We start from the raw sequence: 19,070 nt of genomic DNA, 5'->3' as shown, positions 1-19,070 counted from the left end.
GGCAAATAAAGAAGATGTTCCACCGACCGCAAAGAAGGATTGTACTGAGATACCGATTATTAACACAGAATTACCAATTCTTCGGCAATCTCCTAGGAAAAGGTAAAAACCAAAACCTAACATTTACAGTTTTTTATGCAAAAAGGTAGAAAGGAATTAGGACTGACTGTAATTATGGTTATACAAAAATAAAAAGTGTCCAAAAATAATAACTGACTGTTATTATGTATTTGCTTTACAGAGGAGTTGATTCCATAAGAGATGGTGAAGATGGTTGAAAGGAGCCCACAGTAACATACAAACGAGGTAGAGTAAAGAGCGTTGACAATCTTAAGAACTGAGGTAGAGGTAGAGGAAGGAATTAGGACTACTGGATTTGTTAGCACAAAGTTGTAACTGGAACAAATGGTAAACATTCCGGATGTAATGTTTGTAGGACAAGGAATCTAATGGTAAACTTTTTATAATAGTAAACAAGTAGTGATGGCTCTTTTGGGTCTGATATAACTCTTGGTAAACTGTGATATTCTTTCAAGTGTCGTGTGATATTGTGCTATAATTGTTGTGATATTGCTTCCCAATAATAAAAACAGATATGCAGTAAAACAATATCACACAGTTTGCTAAACAATAGCACACAGTTTGCTAAACAATATCATACTTCTATGTGGTATTGATTCTAAAAAAACAGTGGATATGGATTTTAAAATGATGTTTAAACAAAATGTGATATTGTTTATTATGAACTGCGATATTTTATTTTGATGTTTGTGATATTGTTTCACAGTTTGTGATATTTTTAAACACTGTGAAATAATATCACACAGTTTGCTAAACAATATCACACGGTTTGTTAAACAATATCACATAATTTGCTCAACAATATCATACTTCTATATGGTATTGATTCTCAAAAAACACTGGATATGGATTTTTAAATCTTACTTTGATATTGTTTTTAGAATGTTGTGATATTGTTGTGTACACAGGTTGATATTATTTTACAAAAATTGTAAAGGCATAATAAATATAATTAACAATAATGATGTTTTAAAAAAATGTGAGATTGTTTATTATGAACTGCGATATTTTATTTTGATGTTTGTGATATTGTTTCGCAGTTTGTGATATTTTTATACACTGGGTGTGATGTATTTTGACAACACACAAAAAACGAGAGGCATGTAAAGTACTTCTGAAGTAGTGATACTGTTTAGTGTAAGATGTGAAATTATTAAATATAACGTATGATATTGTTTCTCAGTATCACAAAAAATACAAAAATAAGATAATTGAGACGAATAAAATGATCCAATATTATACCAAATATATTCTATATAAAAAACGTATAATCTATATTCTAATAATGAAGTTTATGGTGTATATAATATACTAGTAATAAAGTATGTCGTCTATTTGTTGCTGCTATATTTAATGAGCACCATCAACAGAAAAATCCTTCAACCGATCAACCATCATCAGCATCATCCTCATCTGAACTCCCCTGAAAAATATAAAAATAAGGTGAAACAGTAATATTGTTTTATATAAGGAGTGATATTATTTATAATAACGTGTGATATTATTTCTGACTCGTGACCCTAATAAACAATATAACATTTTGTTATCTTGAAAATAGTGATATTGTTTAGTATAAGATGTGATATTATTTCTTATAACGTGTGATATTGTTTCGGACTCGTGACCCTAGACCATATATAAAGTTTCATAAAATAGAAATCATACACAGACTTGTCATGGTGAGCATACCTTATTGTCGGCATCGGGTACAAAAACATTAGGACAATTACGCTTATCATGGTGAGCCATTTGTTTACAATTACAGCAAAGCCATTTAGGCTTCTCCGCTTTGGCTATGCATTGTTGCTTTTTGGAGATCATTCTCTTCCCACTACCTTTGTTCTTTGCCTGACTAGATGGTAGAATCCTCACCTCAGTTGAGGAACTGCATCCAAGAAGCATCTCCAACTCTTGCTCTTTGGTCATTGACTCTGATTGCGGATTGAGTTTGACCCTAAATTGCTTCAGTGTATCAGCAAGATCAGTGATCTCATTGTTAGGCACATTCTTGAGCACACTGATAGTTGCGTAGAACTCTGATCATAACTTACACATCTCCAGCTTTCTTAAATCAGCGGCATCAAAGTCGTCCATTAACTCACCATGTAAACCATAAAGAGGGATCTTGTGTGCATTCTTGGTCCACCGCATAAGGATATACTTATCAGGCAAAGTGTCTACTTGTTTCCCGGAGTAAACCCAGATAATGTGTCTGCAAATAATACCCTTCTGTTGAACAACTTGTAAGAACATTCAGCATCATTGGTTGTAGAATTATAGATGACTTGATTGGTCTTCTGCATTCTAGCATCAGCTATTCCAATTACCTCTATACCGTTGGCAGGTGGTGTGAAGCCACCAACACTAAGGGAACAAATAGTAGCAGTAGCTTCTAGTTGACAATCTGCGAAAGCAGAATGTGTATAAAGCTTGGAAGCATGAACTTTCAACTTAAGAGAAGTAGATAATTGTGGAAGAGTACAATCATCGTCTCTATCAAGTTGCTTTTGAGTATGGCGCGGTACATCAATGGCGCATTGAAACTGCATCCAGAATTCAACAAGTGTACCATGTGCATTTTTAAAACGCTTGAAAAAATTATTCTGACTCTCAGATCGTTGAGTTGTTCTTAATAGACAACCCATAGGAATATCACGAAATTAAGCTGGGATCCATTTTCTCCTTTTTCTAAACATGGTTGACAACAAGGAATTACCTTTAAGATTATGCTCATTAACCAATTGAGACCACTTTTCTTCAAATTCCAGAGGTTCTAACTCAGCATCCCAAACAATAGCATTCAAACGGCTCACAAAATCATTCTCTTTCGATATTGCAGGCCCAACCTTATCAGTGAGCTTTTGCATGATATGCCACATGCAATATCTGCACCTAACATGTTTGAAAACAACACGCAAACCCAACTTTATTGCAGCACATTGGTCAGTAATGATACAGTGTGGCTCTCGCTGACCCATAGCATGTAGGAACTTTTCAAAGACCCACTTGAACGAGTCTTCATCCTCAAGAAATAGCAATACAGCAGCAAAAGTAACTGACCTTTTGTGGTAGTCTACCCCAGTAAAAAGAGTATAAATCATACAATACTTATTCGTATTGTAAGTTGCATCATAAGTGATGTAATCACCAAACAAAGAGTAGTTTCTACGAGACTCTGCATCACACCAAAATGCATGAACCAATGATTTCCCAGAATCCACCTCATAAGCAAAGTAAAAACCTTGATTGGTATCACGTTTATCCTCGAAATGGTTAATAAACAGTTGACCATCCCGGTCTCCTATGAAACATTTGATATCCCTTCCAAAATTCTTAAAATCAACGAGTTGAGCTCCAACATTCTCATAGCCATCTACATATTCCTTAACATTTCTAAATATCATTGTTGGGCCTTGATTAACCATCGAAACTGGAAAACAACATACCCAGCCCCATTATAGCGAAACTCAATCATAGCAGTACAACCAATCCAATTTAGTTTAGTGTTTCTTATATCAAATGCCTTGGGAGTTGCCTGCTCCTCTCCACTATGTAAAACAATAGCCTTCCTCTTACAATCTCTAAAACCTTCACGGTTACAAACAACAAATTTATACTTCACATCAACAGAATCAGACCTTTTTTTGGAAGACTTCCTAGGTTCAAAACTACATGCTTCTTCATACACACCATAAAAACTAATAGTATGAATGAAGGCATGTTACATGTACTCATTGTCATGGTATTGGACATGAAAATAAACAGTGCGGATGGAAGATTCAGAGTCAAAAGAGTAAACCTGCTAAGAAGGCTAGGAAAGAATGGAGACCTGTCCAAAAGAAATCCACTGCAAATCCTGGACTCACTGAGAGCACATCAGAAACAGAAAACAATGTTAGTTATACAAATGCTAGGGAGAATATAAATATCATACAGAAAACAGTAACTACTCCTGTCACACATTTGACACCAACTAGTGATGATGAACGAACCCCGGCAAGAAGATTGGTTAAACTAAATAGACAAGGTGTCAGGCAAGAGGGACATAGCAAATCGAATTTTGGTGCACAGTCTTTTATGGATGCTCTAACCAGCTCTGACAAATCTCAAGTAAGGCTATTAGCAAGGGACAATGGTAGTGGGAATAGGGATCCAATAATCAATGGATAATATTGGGTTTTGGAATGTGAGAGGGATGAATATGGGGATAAAGCAACAGGAAATAAAATGGTTTTTGATGAATAAAGACATAGGCCTCTTTGGTTTGTTGGAAACTAAGATTAAAAATAATTCTCTCAATAAAGTTGTACATAATTTTAATAACGGTTGGTGCATTTCAACCAATACCAGATTTCATAAGGGAGGTAGGATATGGGTACTGTGGCAGCCTACCAGATTCAACATTCATTTTCTTGATTACTGATGTGACTCATATTTGAGCATACTTAGTCCCCGAATTAAGCTCATTCCTATGCTTTTTAGTGCATAATTGGGTCATTTACTATCTTTAGTTTCCCGTTTTGCATATTCTTTGAGGTTTTGTTCCCTTGGTAGAAAAGGAGTACAAACCTTGCATTTTCATGGCGAAATAGAGCAAAATTGATCAAATTCAATAGGATATGCTCATTTCCTTCAAGAGGAGCATTTCCTCAACTTTTCTTAAGGGTCTTAATAGTCATTTAAGCCCTTAGTAACCCTAATCTTTGTACCTAATCTCTAGTATAAATACCCCATTGTACTACCTAGATTAGCATGTCATCTTAATAGGATCTTAATCTTATCTTAATCAAGTCCTAATACTCTCTTAATCTTGTAATCAATTCTTAATTTAGCATTAATACAAATCTCATTCCTTAATCATTCTTTAATTTCTCTATTGTTCATCATTTATTTTGGGTAATTTGAAGATTATTTGGGTTTATTTGGAGGATTGACAACCTTCCATCAATCATCAAGTACTTCTATTATTCTTTGCTTTATTATTTGGAATCATCTTTATAGGTATAATTCTCTCTTAATCCCTTTTTAATTATTGTTAATCATCTTCATTTGTTCATCATGTTTTGCCTTGCTAGTATGATTGACAACCTTGTTAGCATGTTAAACTTGATAATGAGTGAGTAGTTTCCATAACTAGGGTTAATGGGGAATTAGGGGAAACCAACATGGGGATTGATTCATGCTTAATCTAATATGTTTTCATAATTAATTTGCTTGCTTATTGTGATTTCAACTCATGCACATGTTATGTTTGATGAAATGCGAGCCTATGAATCCTTGCATTTTTTACCCATCAATTACCTTTTCAATGAGACTTGTAAGACATAAACCAACTCGAGTCTCATTAAACCATGCATATAGTTGGATAGGGAGGATTAAGTCGACTTGTAGGTGTTGTACAATCTAATCGATTCAGCTCCGGGACCCAAACCTTCTTAGGGATTGTAATATATATACACTAACTCGATCCCATCACAATAATAATTGCTTGCATCTAGTAGGAAACATGTTCGTATGATCAAATCCCATGAATCCCCTATGAACCCATGACACCCTAGTGCCTTTAATCAATTGTTTGCATCTCATTGTAATCATCTTACTTGCTTTCATTACTTTATTTACATTGTTATTTAGTTTAGTTGATCTCCTACCTCAACCCAAATTGTGACACCCTTAGACACAACGATTTGCAATCGAAAATCCTACATCAATACCCGTCCCTTGGGATCCGACCTTTACTTACCTCTTTGCTAAAAGTAGAGTAGTTTGTGAAGTTATAAATATTGTTTTGGTCTAGGTAACTCCTAACGACAAGTAAACGAAATCCATACACCGACCAATTACAATGCACAGTATATCCATATGAAGGTGGAGTCCCTGAGTAGTAAGAAGTGTGTTAATCTAACATTTGTTTATGCTTTCAATGCTATTCATAAGAGAGTGCCTCTATGGAGTAAATTAAAGAGTTTTGCTGCTTGGATAAGAGGTCTTTGGGCAGTAGCAGGGGATTTTAACTGTGTCCTAGACCATAATGAGAGGTGTGGGGGTAATTCTTGTCAGGTAGAAATTGATCCTTTTAAGGATTGTGTAGAGGTGTGTGGTGTTCTGGATATACAAGCAATATGATCTTTTTTCACATGGAATAATAAACAGAAGCCAGAGGATAGAACCTATAGTAGACTTGATAGATTTATGATAGATCAAGATTGGACTGATCACTATCCTGATGTGCTCGCTAATTTCTTACCAGAAGGCAATTATGATCATACTCCATGTATTGTTAGTAGCAACAATCATATCAAAGGCCCCATAAGCTTTAAGTATTTTAATATGTGGGGAATATCTGCCTTATTTCTCCCTTGTGTTAAAGAGACTTGGGTTGTTTGAATTGAGGGTACTTGTAATACTCCGTATTTATGAGTCTTTGGGTACTCTATCGAGTAGGCCTTACTCTGTCGAGTAAGGGTGAGTTGCGTTTTAAAATAGTTTCTGACCTGTTGGGTACTCGATCGAGTAACTAGGATACTCGATCGAGTAAGGGGGTACTCGATCGAGTACCTTAGGCACTCGATCGAGTAAATGCTTTTACGGGAGTTTTTCTCGGGTTTTGTTAATTATGCGATTAAGATATATAACCTTTTCCGTCATCATTCTAAACACTTTTGCAAAACCTAATTTACTGTCAAAGAGAGAAAGCAAGTACGTTCATCATCTTAATCGCATTGTTAGCAAATCCCGGAGTTTGGAAGGTCGGTTTTCATCGTTGGTTATACCGTTGAGATCCTTGCGTCGAGGGTAAGATCTATGTACCGTTTTTATTGTCTTTCCTTTAAGTTGGTTAAACCCTAATCTAGGGATTTGGGGTTTTTGAGTAGTTTGTGATTTGGTAGCATTTGTATGTTGTATGATAGGAGGAGGTTTTGTAGAAGAAGCCTTTTGATACACCAGTAGAGACCGTCGATAGTTGTGCTTTCCGGGGATTTCCTATTCGCATTAGTCCCATAATGGGATGATTGTTGATGTGTTGAGATTGATTGTTTGATATAGTAATTATATTGTGACTACTGTGATTGTGATTGTGGTTGTTTGTCTATGGTTCTCGAGATGCGTTCTCGGTTGAGTGGAGTCACTTGCGGAATGGCTTCACGCCCTAGTTTCGCCCTTCGTGGAACCCGCCACGGAAGGGGATGTGCACATTAATGGACGGGGTTATCGCTCGGTATGATGAGCGGGGCTTAGGTGGGAACGGCCATGCGGTCCCCCATCGCGGCAGGGCGGTCCAAAGGACATTCGATGATTGAGATTGTTGGGATTGGTGTGATTGTGTGTGTGTGACGGTTAAGCTGTCTGTTTGGGAGATTTGGTTTATTAAGAGGTGAAACTACGTGTGATTTCTTTGGGCATTTAACGGCATGAAATGAAGTTGTTTAAACAGTGAACGTTGATTTTATGGATAGGTTAGTGACAAGTGTGAGCGATAGCATAATAAGAGAAGATCCATGGTAAGAAAGAGTGAGATGATATCGACATGAAATAATGGGATTTGAGCTTTGGCGGAATGAGAAGGTAACCGGAGCACTAAAGAATTAGATAGAAGTAATAAGGAGTTGAGCTATTAAATGGTATTGTTGAATGTGAAGAGAAAAGAAGAGTAAAAAGTAAGCTAAGGAAAATTTTCACCGGAGTTATGTGATATAAAGGTAAGGAATCATCGAAATGTGTGATATTATCATGAGGATGTTAGTTAATGGTTATATGGGAGCTTCAGGACAACATGAATAATAATGAGTTTCGAGGAATTAAGGGAGTAAGAGTTGGTGGAGTATTTACACGATATGAGATTTTTGGTGGAAAGTTAGATGACGATACAATTAAGATAGTATTGGGAATAATGTTGAGGTAATTTTGTTGATGGGTTTGATGTTCTTTATTTGGGGATGTTAACCAAAGATAGGAGAAAAACCATGTTGTTTTGATACGAGTGTAAGGGGTTTGATATACGAGCAGTGGTGGTATTGTGGTGTTGTCACTAGTGGTTAAGGGTGATGATAGATAAGAAAGACAAAGATCTAGAGAGGTTGATTTTACAAAGGCCGGATTGATATGTATGGTTGTAAAGGAGTATAAGATGTGGTTATACGAGGCGGCGCTAGTGGTTGAATATTAATGGTATGGCATGAGGTGATGGTTATGCGAATGGGAAAATATGTTATGAGGGGCATATGAGTTAAGCTCGGGCGACGGGTAACCTTTATCGAGTGGTAACTTACGTGATCATGATTGACTAGTTGGATGTGATTATGGGTCTATGATGTGTATAAATGTTTGTGTGAGGTTCTGACCTCACGAGAAGCGGTATGGTGTGATAGTTATAAATATGTTATATGAATGTTTGTGATATATGTAGGGTACGACAATCTGATGGAATGAGGCTAAAAAGGTAATAATTTGATTGATTTGGCATGGCTAGTTATAATTTTATGTGTATTGATAGTTGTGCTTTCCAGGTAGGATTTCCTATTCAGTATTAGTCCCATAATGGGATGACTGTTGATGTGTTGAGATTGATTGTTTGATATAGTAATTATATTGTGACGGCTGTGATTGTGATTGTGGTTGTTTGTCTATGGTTCTCGAGATGCGTTCTCGGCTGAGTGGAGTCACTTGCGGGAATGGCTTCACGCCCTAGTTTCGCCCTTCGTGGAACCCGCCACGGAAGGGGATGTGCACATTAATGGACAGGGTTATCGCTCGGTATGATGAGCGGGGCTTAGGTGGGAACGGCTGCGGTCCCCCACTGGCAGGGCTGGTCCAGTGGACATTCAGTGATTGAGATTGTTGGGATTGGTGTGATTGTGTGTGTGTGACGGTTAAGCTGTCTGTTTGGGAGATTTGGTTTATTAAGAGGTGAAACTACGTGTGATTTCTTTGGGCATTTAACGGCATGAAATGAAGTTGTTTAAACAGTGAACGTTGATTTTATGGATAGGTTAGTGACAAGTGTGAGCGATAGCATAATAAGAGAAGATCCATGGTAAGAAAGAGTGAGATGATATCGACATGAAATAATGGGATTTGAGCTTTGGCGGAATGAGAAGGTAACCGGAGCACTAAAGAATTAGATAGAAGTAATAAGGAGTTGAGCTATTAAATGGTATTGTTGAATGTGAAGAGAAAAGAAGAGTAAAAAGTAAGCTAAGGAAAATTTTCACCGGAGTTATGTGATATAAAGGTAAGGAATCATCGAAATGTGTGATATTATCATGAGGATGTTAGTTAATGGTTATATGGGAGCTTCAGGACAACATGAATAATAATGAGTTTCGAGGAATTAAGGGAGTAAGAGTTGGTGGAGTATTTACACGATATGAGATTTTTGGTGGAAAGTTAGATGACGATACAATTAAGATAGTATTGGGAATAATGTTGAGGTAATTTTGTTGATGGGTTTGATGTTCTTTATTTGGGGATGTTAACCAAAGATAGGAGAAAAACCATGTTGTTTTGATACGAGTGTAAGGGGTTTGATATACGAGCAAAGGGTGGTATTGTGGTGTTGTCACTAGTGGTTAAGGGTGATGATAGATAAGAAAGACAAAGCATCCTAGAGAGTTGATTTTACAAAGGCCGGATTGATATGTATGGTTGTAAAGGAGTATAAGATGTGGTTATACGAGGCGAGCGCTAGTGGTTGAATATTAATGGTATGGCATGAGGTGATGGTTATGCGAATGGGAAAATATGTTATGAGGGGCATATGAGTTAAGCTCGGGCGACAGGTAACCTTTATCGAGTGGTAACTTACGTGATCATGATTGACTAGTTGGATGTGATTATGGGTCTATGATGTGTATAAATGTTTGTGTGAGGTTCTGACCTCACGAGAAGCGGTATGGTGTGATAGTTATAAATATGTTATATGAATGTTTGTGATATATGTAGGGTACGACAATCTGATGGAATGAGGCTAAAAAGGTAATAATTTGATTGATTTGGCATGGCTAGTTATAATTTTATGTGTATTGATAGTTGTGCTTTCCAGGTAGGATTTCCTATTCAGTATTAGTCCCATAATGGGATGACTGTTGATGTGTTGAGATTGATTGTTTGATATAGTAATTATATTGTGACGGCTGTGATTGTGATTGTGGTTGTTTGTCTATGGTTCTCGAGATGCGTTCTCGGCTGAGTGGAGTCACTTGCGGGAATGGCTTCACGCCCTAGTTTCGCCCTTCGTGGAACCCGCCACGGAAGGGGATGTGCACATTAATGGACAGGGTTATCGCTCGGTATGATGAGCGGGGCTTAGGTGGGAACGGCTGCGGTCCCCCACTGGCAGGGCTGGTCCAGTGGACATTCAGTGATTGAGATTGGTGTGATTGTGTGTGTGTGTGACGGTTAAGCTGTCTGTTTATCTTATTGTTGATATATTGAGTTGTGTGATTAGTACTGACCCCGTTTAAATGTTTTAAAAACTGTGGTGATCCATTCGGGGTGGTGAGCAAAGTTTATTGAGCGGTATGATATGACGCGTATGGGATAGCCGGGATGAGTCATCACGTGGCGCTAGAAGTCTTTCGTTTGTGTCGACGATGTTTTATAGCTTTGATAGTTTTAGCAAAGAGACCGTCCGAGAATCTTGTATTTCTTTTTATCGCTTTGAATTGCTATGTAATCACTTTAAACTTTATTTTCTTTTAAAGTTGTTTCGTTATTGTCTTATGAATATCATGCCTCGGGTAACCGAGATGGTGGCATCCTTATACCTGAGTGGTCCTAGTAAGGCACTTGGAGTATGGGGGTGTTACAAATGGTATCAGAGAGACGATCCTGAAACATGTAACCAATGAACCCAATGAATATAGGGAGTCAATTAAAATGAACCCGGGGTAAAGGTTGTAGGAGCTAATGCAAAGACTTGGGAGACGTCCTAAAGTCGCGAACTCGCCCTACAATTTTGAACCGGTCGCCATGGGATATGAGTCGGGATCGCTATGTGTTTATCCTGTGAATTGTGTACCTATATGGCGATGTGTGGCATGAATCAGTGGATGTATGTATGTGGAGAATGGGGAATGTGTAGAAAAGATGGTGATAATGTGATTTCGTATGTTGTTGATTGAAAGCATGTTGCATGATAGTTGGTTTACAATGTTGGTTGGAATTGTTAGAAAAGTGTATGAGAATGAGTAATGTGTTGGAAATAGATGAATTGATTGGAAAAGATGGGGTAGCAATTGCATGAGAATATGAATTTTGTGATTATGAATATGTTTAAGTGACGAAGTGTGTTTGTAATGTTGTTGTATTAGTAACATGGAAATAGGATTTGTAATGTATGAGAATGTTGTGTTACGAAAAGTTATAAAATTTAAAGTATGCGGTTAGTACATGACTAATGAGTTAAATAATATATGTGCATGATGGATGTTGTTGCTTGATTTTTGAAAATAGTAACATATGATTATGAATACTGGTTTTATGAGTTTTGGACTGGTTTTGTTTGCTTGGTTGCTGTTTAAGTTGTTTGGAAGTAAAATCAAGTAGTTGTGTTTTTTTTTTCGATTGTAAAGAGGTTGTCTTTAAACTGTTATAACTTGAGATGCATAAATGATTTTGATGTGATTCTAATTGGAGGTGATAGCTTGTCCTTTTACGATTCTAACGATAGGTCACACGCCCAAAACAACCAAGTAATGAGTGAGTTATGACTGTTTTACGAAAACTGGACAGTGCTGAGAATTGGGGTACTCGATCGAGTAACTAGGATACTCGATCGAGTAAGGGGGCACTCGATCGAGTACCTTAGTTACTCGACCGAGAAGCCCTGGTGATTTGTTTTACGTCCTTCTGATCTTCACCTACTCGATCGAGTAAGTCCCTTACTCGATCGAGTGGCCGGTACTCGGTCTAGTGACCCCTGTTTTGGGTCATATGCCTATCTTTTGACATTCGTTGCATATTATGTTTAATTTAAAGTTGTTATTTTACTTCTTTATGCATTGTTTTACATGTAAGTTGGTCTTGATACTTAAGTTACCCAATCTTATGGGGTGGTGAGTGGCACCTTATGGTGAGTATGAGTTTGGTGGGAGGAGATGAGCTATATGTGGTTGTGCTGAGAAGTGGAATAAGAAAAAGAATATTGATGAGCAGATTGAGGCATGGTGCAAGTTTTGGTGAGACGTGGTGAGTGATTTATTCGCGAAATTGAGTGATGTAAAAGTAAGTGAAAGTGGGTAAGGGATGATGTGGGTCTAAGGAACGTGAGAATGAAAAGATTGAAAGGAAGGTTTGGATAGTGGCAACTTGAGATGTGTAAAGAATTATGGAGGGAGATGGTTAGGAGTCGTGTGGGTTAAGAATATACACAGTGAAAGTTCGTTTTAAAGGGGTTGAGAAGAGTAGTATATAGTGAACTTTATGGAGACATGTTGCGAGGTGGATTTGTAGACAGTGAGTGAGTTTGGGAGATTTGGTTTATTAAGAGGTGAAACTACGTGTGATTTCTTTGGGCATTTAACGGCATGAAATGAAGTTGTTTAAATAGTGAACGTTGATTTTATGGATAGGTTAGTGACAAGTGTGAGCGATAGCATAATAAGAGAAGATCCATGGTAAGAAAGAGTGAGATGATATCGACATGAAATAATGGGATTTGAGCTTTGGCGGAATGAGAAGGTAACCGGAGCACTAAAGAATTAGATAGAAGTAATAAGGAGTTGAGCTATTAAATGGTATTGTTGAATGTGAAGAGAAAAGAAGAGTAAAAAGTAAGCTAAGGAAAATTTTCACCGGAGTTATGTGATATAAAGGTAAGGAATCATCGAAATGTGTGATATTATCATGAGGATGTTAGTTAATGGTTATATGGGAGCTTCAGGACAACATGAATAATAATGAGTTTCGAGGAATTAAGGGAGTAAGAGTTGGTGGAGTATTTACACGATATGAGATTTTTGGTGGAAAGTTAGATGACGATACAATTAAGATAGTATTGGGAATAATGTTGAGGTAATTTTGTTGATGGGTTTGATGTTCTTTATTTGGGGATGTTAACCAAAGATAGGAGAAAAACCATGTTGTTTTGATACGAGTGTAAGGGGTTTGATATACGAGCAGTGGTGGTATTGTGGTGTTGTCACTAGTGGTTAAGGGTGATGATAGATAAGAAAGACAGCAGTCCTAGAGAGGTTGATTTTACAAAGGCCGGATTGATATGTATGGTTGTAAAGGAGTATAAGATGTGGTTATACGAGGCGAGCGCTAGTGGTTGAATATTAATGGTATGGCATGAGGTGATGGTTATGCGAATGGGAAAATATGTTATGAGGGGCATATGAGTTAAGCTCGGGCGACAGGTAACCTTTATCGAGTGGTAACTTACGTGATCATGATTGACTAGTTGGATGTGATTATGGGTCTATGATGTGTATAAATGTTTGTGTGAGGTTCTGACCTCACGAGAAGCGGTATGGTGTGATAGTTATAAAGATGTTATATGAATGTTTGTGATATATGTAGGGTACGACAATCTGATGGAATGAGGCTAAAAAGGTAATAATTTGATTGATTTGGCATGGCTAGTTATAATTTTATGTGTATTGATAACACATGCGTATTCCGTGAAATGGTAGAGATGATGTTCATGAGGTGCTTATCTGTTTATCCATATAATATGTTGCGTTGTGATTTAATAAAGTGGATTTGAGTAAGTTTTTCTTGTCTGAGAAGTTATGCTGAGTCAGTGTTTATGGGTTTGAGTAAGTTGTGATGTCTATCGGTGTAGTTGTGGTGCCTCGGGTGGTGATCCGGGCACGGTACTTCGTGTTGTGATGCAGGTATTTTCGCACTGCGGTGCGGTTGTTGGTGACGGTGTTGTGATGCCGTCACCGGTTGTGGTGGAGTAGGCGGGATGATTATGATACGAGTTTTCGAAAGTGCATACCAGTTATACATAGATTGTTGTTTTGTTTGCTGTTGTTCTTTGTGAGTTTTGGTTGAACATGTAGACTGTTGTTTTGTTTGTTGATGTTTCTTACCGATTTCACTTGGGTGTGAGGGTAGAGTATGATATGGGAGAAAGTTGTGTATGTTTTGTTGTTGTGATGGTATAGTGATTTTCTGTTGATAGGGCACAGTTGTAAGAGGTTGTACAGAATATTTGACCTTGTTGTAGATGAGACATCGGTTCACATAGTCATGGCAAGTGATTCGTAGAACATGTGAGGTAATGATCCTGAAAGTCGCAGTGGTTTTAATCTTTCGTTGGGCCAGTGAGGGAAGGGTGTTTGGATTTAGTGTCTTGTTAAGTCATGTATGAGTTTTGCAGTGATGAAAGAAAAGAACTTGAGGATCTTGTGTGAGTGTACGTAACACGTGTGGATCGTGAGTTATGCTTTTGGCGATAGAAGTTTTATATAGTCTATATAGAGAGGTATGCCATGTTGCGGTAATGTGGAAGAGTTGGAGTATTGGTTATGCTAAGGGTTTTGCGGTATTAGTTAGATGGAGTGCAGAGTGAATTGAAGTATGAGAACTGTTTAAGTAAGAAAGCCTTGGAAATAGGAACGGTTATAGAAATGAGGTTATAGGCGGTTATCTTTGACATGTGGTTGTGATGAGGATGATGAGATGATTTAACTAAGGATTTAATATTAGTGAGTTACGAGGACGTAACATTTGTCTTAAGAGGAGTAGGATGCGATAAAAGTGAGTTTCATGGTTGTGCATGTTGTAAAATAATTGGAAGTAGAGTGTTAGCATAGCGTAAAAGAGGGATTTGTTTTGTGGTTGATGTTGTTAAAAGGCCATGGCCGTGCTTGTAGTAGTGTGATGTTTAGGAGTTCGAGAGTTTTGATAGTGGCATGATGATGTTTATGAGTGTAAGTAAACTTCGAGGACGAAGTTCCTTTTAAGGGTGGTAGAATGTAACATTCCGTTTGATGTTAGAGGTATTTTGACATTGGATTGGCTCTAGATGATGTATTACGGAGCTAGTTGGTAGTGTATGGAGTTAGTGTTGAGAGAGATATAATGGAGTCGATACGATATCGTGAGCCATGTTGTGGAGGTAGGAATAGTTAGTGGGGTTGGTGTTACGAGTTCATGTTTGGGTTGAAGTTTTGTTTTGAGTTCTTAGTCACGTTGTTGTGTCTTGATCGAGTTAGTATGTTTGTTTTTTAGTATGGGTTGAACTTCGGGGACGAAGTTCTTTTTAAGGAGGGAAGACTGTAATACTCTGTATTTATGAGTCTTTGGGTACTCTATCGAGTAGGCCTTACTCTGTCGAGTAAGGGTGAGTTGCGTTTTAAAATAGTTTCTGACCTGTTGGGTACTCAATCGAGTAACTAGGATACTCGATCGAGTAAGGGGGTACTCGATCGAGTACCTAAAGCACTCGATCGAGTAGCCGGTTTACGGGGAGTTTTTCTCGGGTTTTGTTAATTATGCGATTAAGATATATAACCTTTTCCGTCATCATTCTAAACACTTTTGCAAAACCTAATTTACTTTCAAAGAGAGAAAGCAAGTACGTTCATCATCTTAATTGCATTGTTAGCAAATCCCGGAGTTTGGAAGGTCGGTTTTCATAGTTGGTTATACCGTTGAGATCCTTGCGTCGAGGGTAAGATCTATGTACCCTTTTTATTGTCTTTCCTTTAAGTTGGTTTAACCCTAATCTAGGGATTTGGGGGGTTTTTGAGTAGTTTGTGATTTGGTAGCATTTGTATGTTGTATGATAGGAGGAGGTTTTGTAGAAGAAGCCTTTTGATACAGCTGTAGAGACCGTCTGATAGTTGTGCTTTCCAGGTAGGATTTCCTACTCAGTATTAGTCCCATAATGGGATGATTGTTGATGTGTTGAGATTGATTGTTTGATATAGTAATTGTATTGTGACGGCTGTGATTGTGATTGTGGTTGTTTGTCTATGGTTCTCGGGATGCGTTCTCGGCTGAGTGGAGTCACTTGCGGGAGTGGCTTCACGCCCTAGTTTCGCCCTTCGTGGAACCCGCCACGGAAGGGGATGTGCACATTAATGGACAGGGTTATCGCTCCGTATGATGAGCGGGGCTTAGGTGGGAACGGCTGCGGTCCCCCACTGGCAGGGCTGGTCCAGTGGACAGTTAGTGATTGAGATTGTTGGGATTGGTGTGATTGTGTGTGTGTGACGGTTAAGTCATCTTTTATCTTATTGTTGATATATTGAATTGTGTGATTAGTACCGACCCCGTTTAAATGTTTTAAAACTGTGGTGATCCATTCGGGGTGGTGAGCGATTATTGAGCAGGTATGATATGACGCGTATGGGATAGCCGGGATGAGTCATCACGTGGCAGTTAGAAGTCTTCCGCTCTGTCAGACGATGTTTTATAGCTTTGATAGTTTTAGCAGTAGACCGTCTGAGAATCTTGTATTTCTTTTTATCAGTTTGGAAATTCTATGTAATCACTTTAAACTTTATTTTCTTTTAAAGTTGTTTCGTTATTGTCTTATGAATATCATGCCTCGGGTAACCGAGATGGTGGCATCCTTATACCTGAGTGGTCCTGATAAGGCACTTGGAGTATGGGGGTGTTACAGTACTCTTATGTTTCAGGTGGTAACAAAAACTTAAAGCTCTCAAGGTTGGTCTAAAGAAGTTGAACAATAAGAGATTCTCAGATATTGAGAATAATACCAACATCCTCCAAATGTATGTCCATAAATTGCAATCTGAACTAGGGGTGAACCCTAACAATCCTGAAAAAATTATGGAAGATTTCAAAGCATGCCAGGATCTCAAGGAGATGACCATAGCTAGAGACTGTTTCTTGGCTCAAAAGGCTAAGGCAAGTTGGATCAGTGAGGGGGGTGCCAATACTGCCTTTTTTCATGGGGCCATTAAAAGAAGAAGAATTAAGAACAAGGTGATTATGATTGAGGATATGGAGGGTAGGATTTGCAGCACTTCTAAGCAAAAACAAACTGCTTTTTTTAGAATACTATAAATCCCTGCTGGGTACTAGTAGCTCTATCACAAGAATTAGAAAATCCATCATTAATTGTGGAGAGGTATGTAACAATGAGCACATAGCCCACTTTACTAAAACCTGTCAATGCAGCTGAAGTGAAAGAAGCTATTTTCAGCATCCCTGACATGAAGTCCCCAGGACCTGATGAGTACACTAGAAGATTTTACAAGGATGCATGGAGTGAAATAAGTGATGATGTTACTTCTGCAATCACTGATTTTTTCTATTCCAGGAAGCTCCTTAAACAGATAAATTCTACTACTCTTACTCTGATTCCTAAATGTGAGAGTCCCCAAAATGTTCTTCAATTCAGACCCATAGCCTACTGTAATATGATATACAAGGCAATTTCAAAAATTTTATGCACAAGGTTGGGGATAATTCTGCCTTCAATAGTGGACCAAAATCAGGGGGCTTGTATTCAGGGGAGGAGTATTCTAGAGAATGTGCTTATTTGTCAAGATCTGGTTAGATTATACAAGAGGCCTGCTGCATCTGCAAGGTGCGTGTTTAAGATTGACCTTCAAAACGCATATGATACAGTGGAATGGGATTTTGTGGATCATCTTATGGCTGCCTGAAAGTTTCCAGATACTTTTAGAAGTATGATTATGCAATGCATTACCTCTGCTACATTCACTTTATCCCTAAATGGTGAAAATTTTGGCTATTTTCAAGGGAAAAGGGGTTTGCGACAAGGAAATCCTCTATCTCCTTTAATTTTTACCCTATGTATGGATTATCTAACCAGGACTATGAGATATGCTACTGGGAAGAAGGGATTCAAGTTTCATCCTCTCTGCAAAGAAATCAAGCTTACTAATCTGATGTGTGCAGATGATGTTCTTATGTTTTGCAAAGGCGATGCCCCATCTATGATGTTATGTGATACCCCGCGATAACGCGAAAAATATAATTAATAAAATGCGGAATTTTAGGGAATTTTTGAAACTTTTAAAATTTAAAGCGCGGGTTCACCAAAATCTAAAACATAAATAAAGAGTGCGGAAATAAAGATTTTAGATTATACAAACGTGATAGTTGAGGTGAGGAAAAATATATCCCTCGAATAACAATACAATAAAGGGTGAGTCTAATCAATCTTAATCAAACGACTACTAAGCCAAAGTGCTCGCTAGCTCACACATGTCTTCACCCCATGAATGCACCACTAATACCTGTCATTCATGTAAACATGAACGCCACAGTCAGTGGGGAGTAACTCAAGGTTCTCCCAGCCACAAAATGTCGAAATGAACATAACAACGAACTAAAATAGGTAAGTCATGTAAGATACTTACAAAAGATGTGAGTATCAAGTTATATTTAAACATGGCAATTAAATGAGATGAAACAAGATAGATCAACATTAGCATGATAGAGATTCAACTAATCATGTGAGACAATTAAATAATGTGAAAGACAAGAATACGGTAATTTATACAAAAGCACGCATTTTAAGGAAATACAACATAGATATGAGATTAGAATTCGAATCATGTGAAGCAGTAAGTAAGGGATCAACCAAAGCAATTTAAAAGAATAGAAATTGTAGCCGTTACTTGGAAAACCACTTAGCAAACATTGCACGGGACGTGGCTACTAATGTCACATTCATACTTATGGCTTGCATCTCACCATAAGAACGGATGGGAACATCAATCTCGACGATCATATCGCAACTAGAGGGCTTATAGCTCACCCCTAGTGTCCAATAGGACTAAGACAAACAACAGACAAATACCAATATCTATAACCAAGCAAGACCTTTACTACTCATATATCAATATATAATTCCCCTGGTAGGACGACAATGGTACTCCCAAGACTCAGTCCTAGTCTAAATCGCCGAGACTCTCTCGGGGCGAAACGGTCCCCGATGCGACATGCGGCAGAACAGTCCGCATCCAAGACTCGATCGACAGAACGGAAGTCGAGAACCCACAATCAGCAGAACAGTCCGAAAGTGGCGG

At 38.0% G+C, this 19,070-nt stretch overlaps 2 protein-coding genes across 2 annotated transcripts; one reads left to right on the top strand and one right to left on the bottom strand.

Annotated features, from left to right (window-relative positions):
• Nucleotides 1-1,468: 1,468 nt before the first annotated feature.
• Nucleotides 1,469-2,726, bottom strand: LOC141619827 (uncharacterized). Its single transcript, XM_074436849.1, has 3 exons — nt 2,263-2,726; nt 1,771-2,098; nt 1,469-1,504 (listed from the first exon to the last, which is right to left on the bottom strand). Exons 1-3 carry the CDS (start codon nt 2,724-2,726, stop codon nt 1,469-1,471), a joined length of 828 nt encoding a protein of 275 aa, XP_074292950.1.
• A 3,217-nt stretch (nt 2,727-5,943) lies between these two features.
• On the top strand, nt 5,944-17,678 carry LOC141619825 (uncharacterized). The gene is made up of 4 exons (XM_074436847.1): nt 5,944-6,141; nt 6,235-6,355; nt 16,703-17,017; nt 17,188-17,678. Exons 1-4 carry the CDS (start codon nt 5,944-5,946, stop codon nt 17,676-17,678), a joined length of 1,125 nt encoding a protein of 374 aa, XP_074292948.1.
• The last annotated feature ends 1,392 nt before the right edge of the window (nt 17,679-19,070 follow it).

Source organism: Silene latifolia, chromosome X (genome assembly GCF_048544455.1).
Source record: "Silene latifolia isolate original U9 population chromosome X, ASM4854445v1, whole genome shotgun sequence".
Classification (NCBI taxonomy): Eukaryota; Viridiplantae; Streptophyta; class Magnoliopsida; order Caryophyllales; family Caryophyllaceae; genus Silene; species Silene latifolia.
The sequence above is the reverse complement of the archived record's forward strand: the minus strand, read 5'-3'. Positions and strand labels throughout refer to the sequence as shown.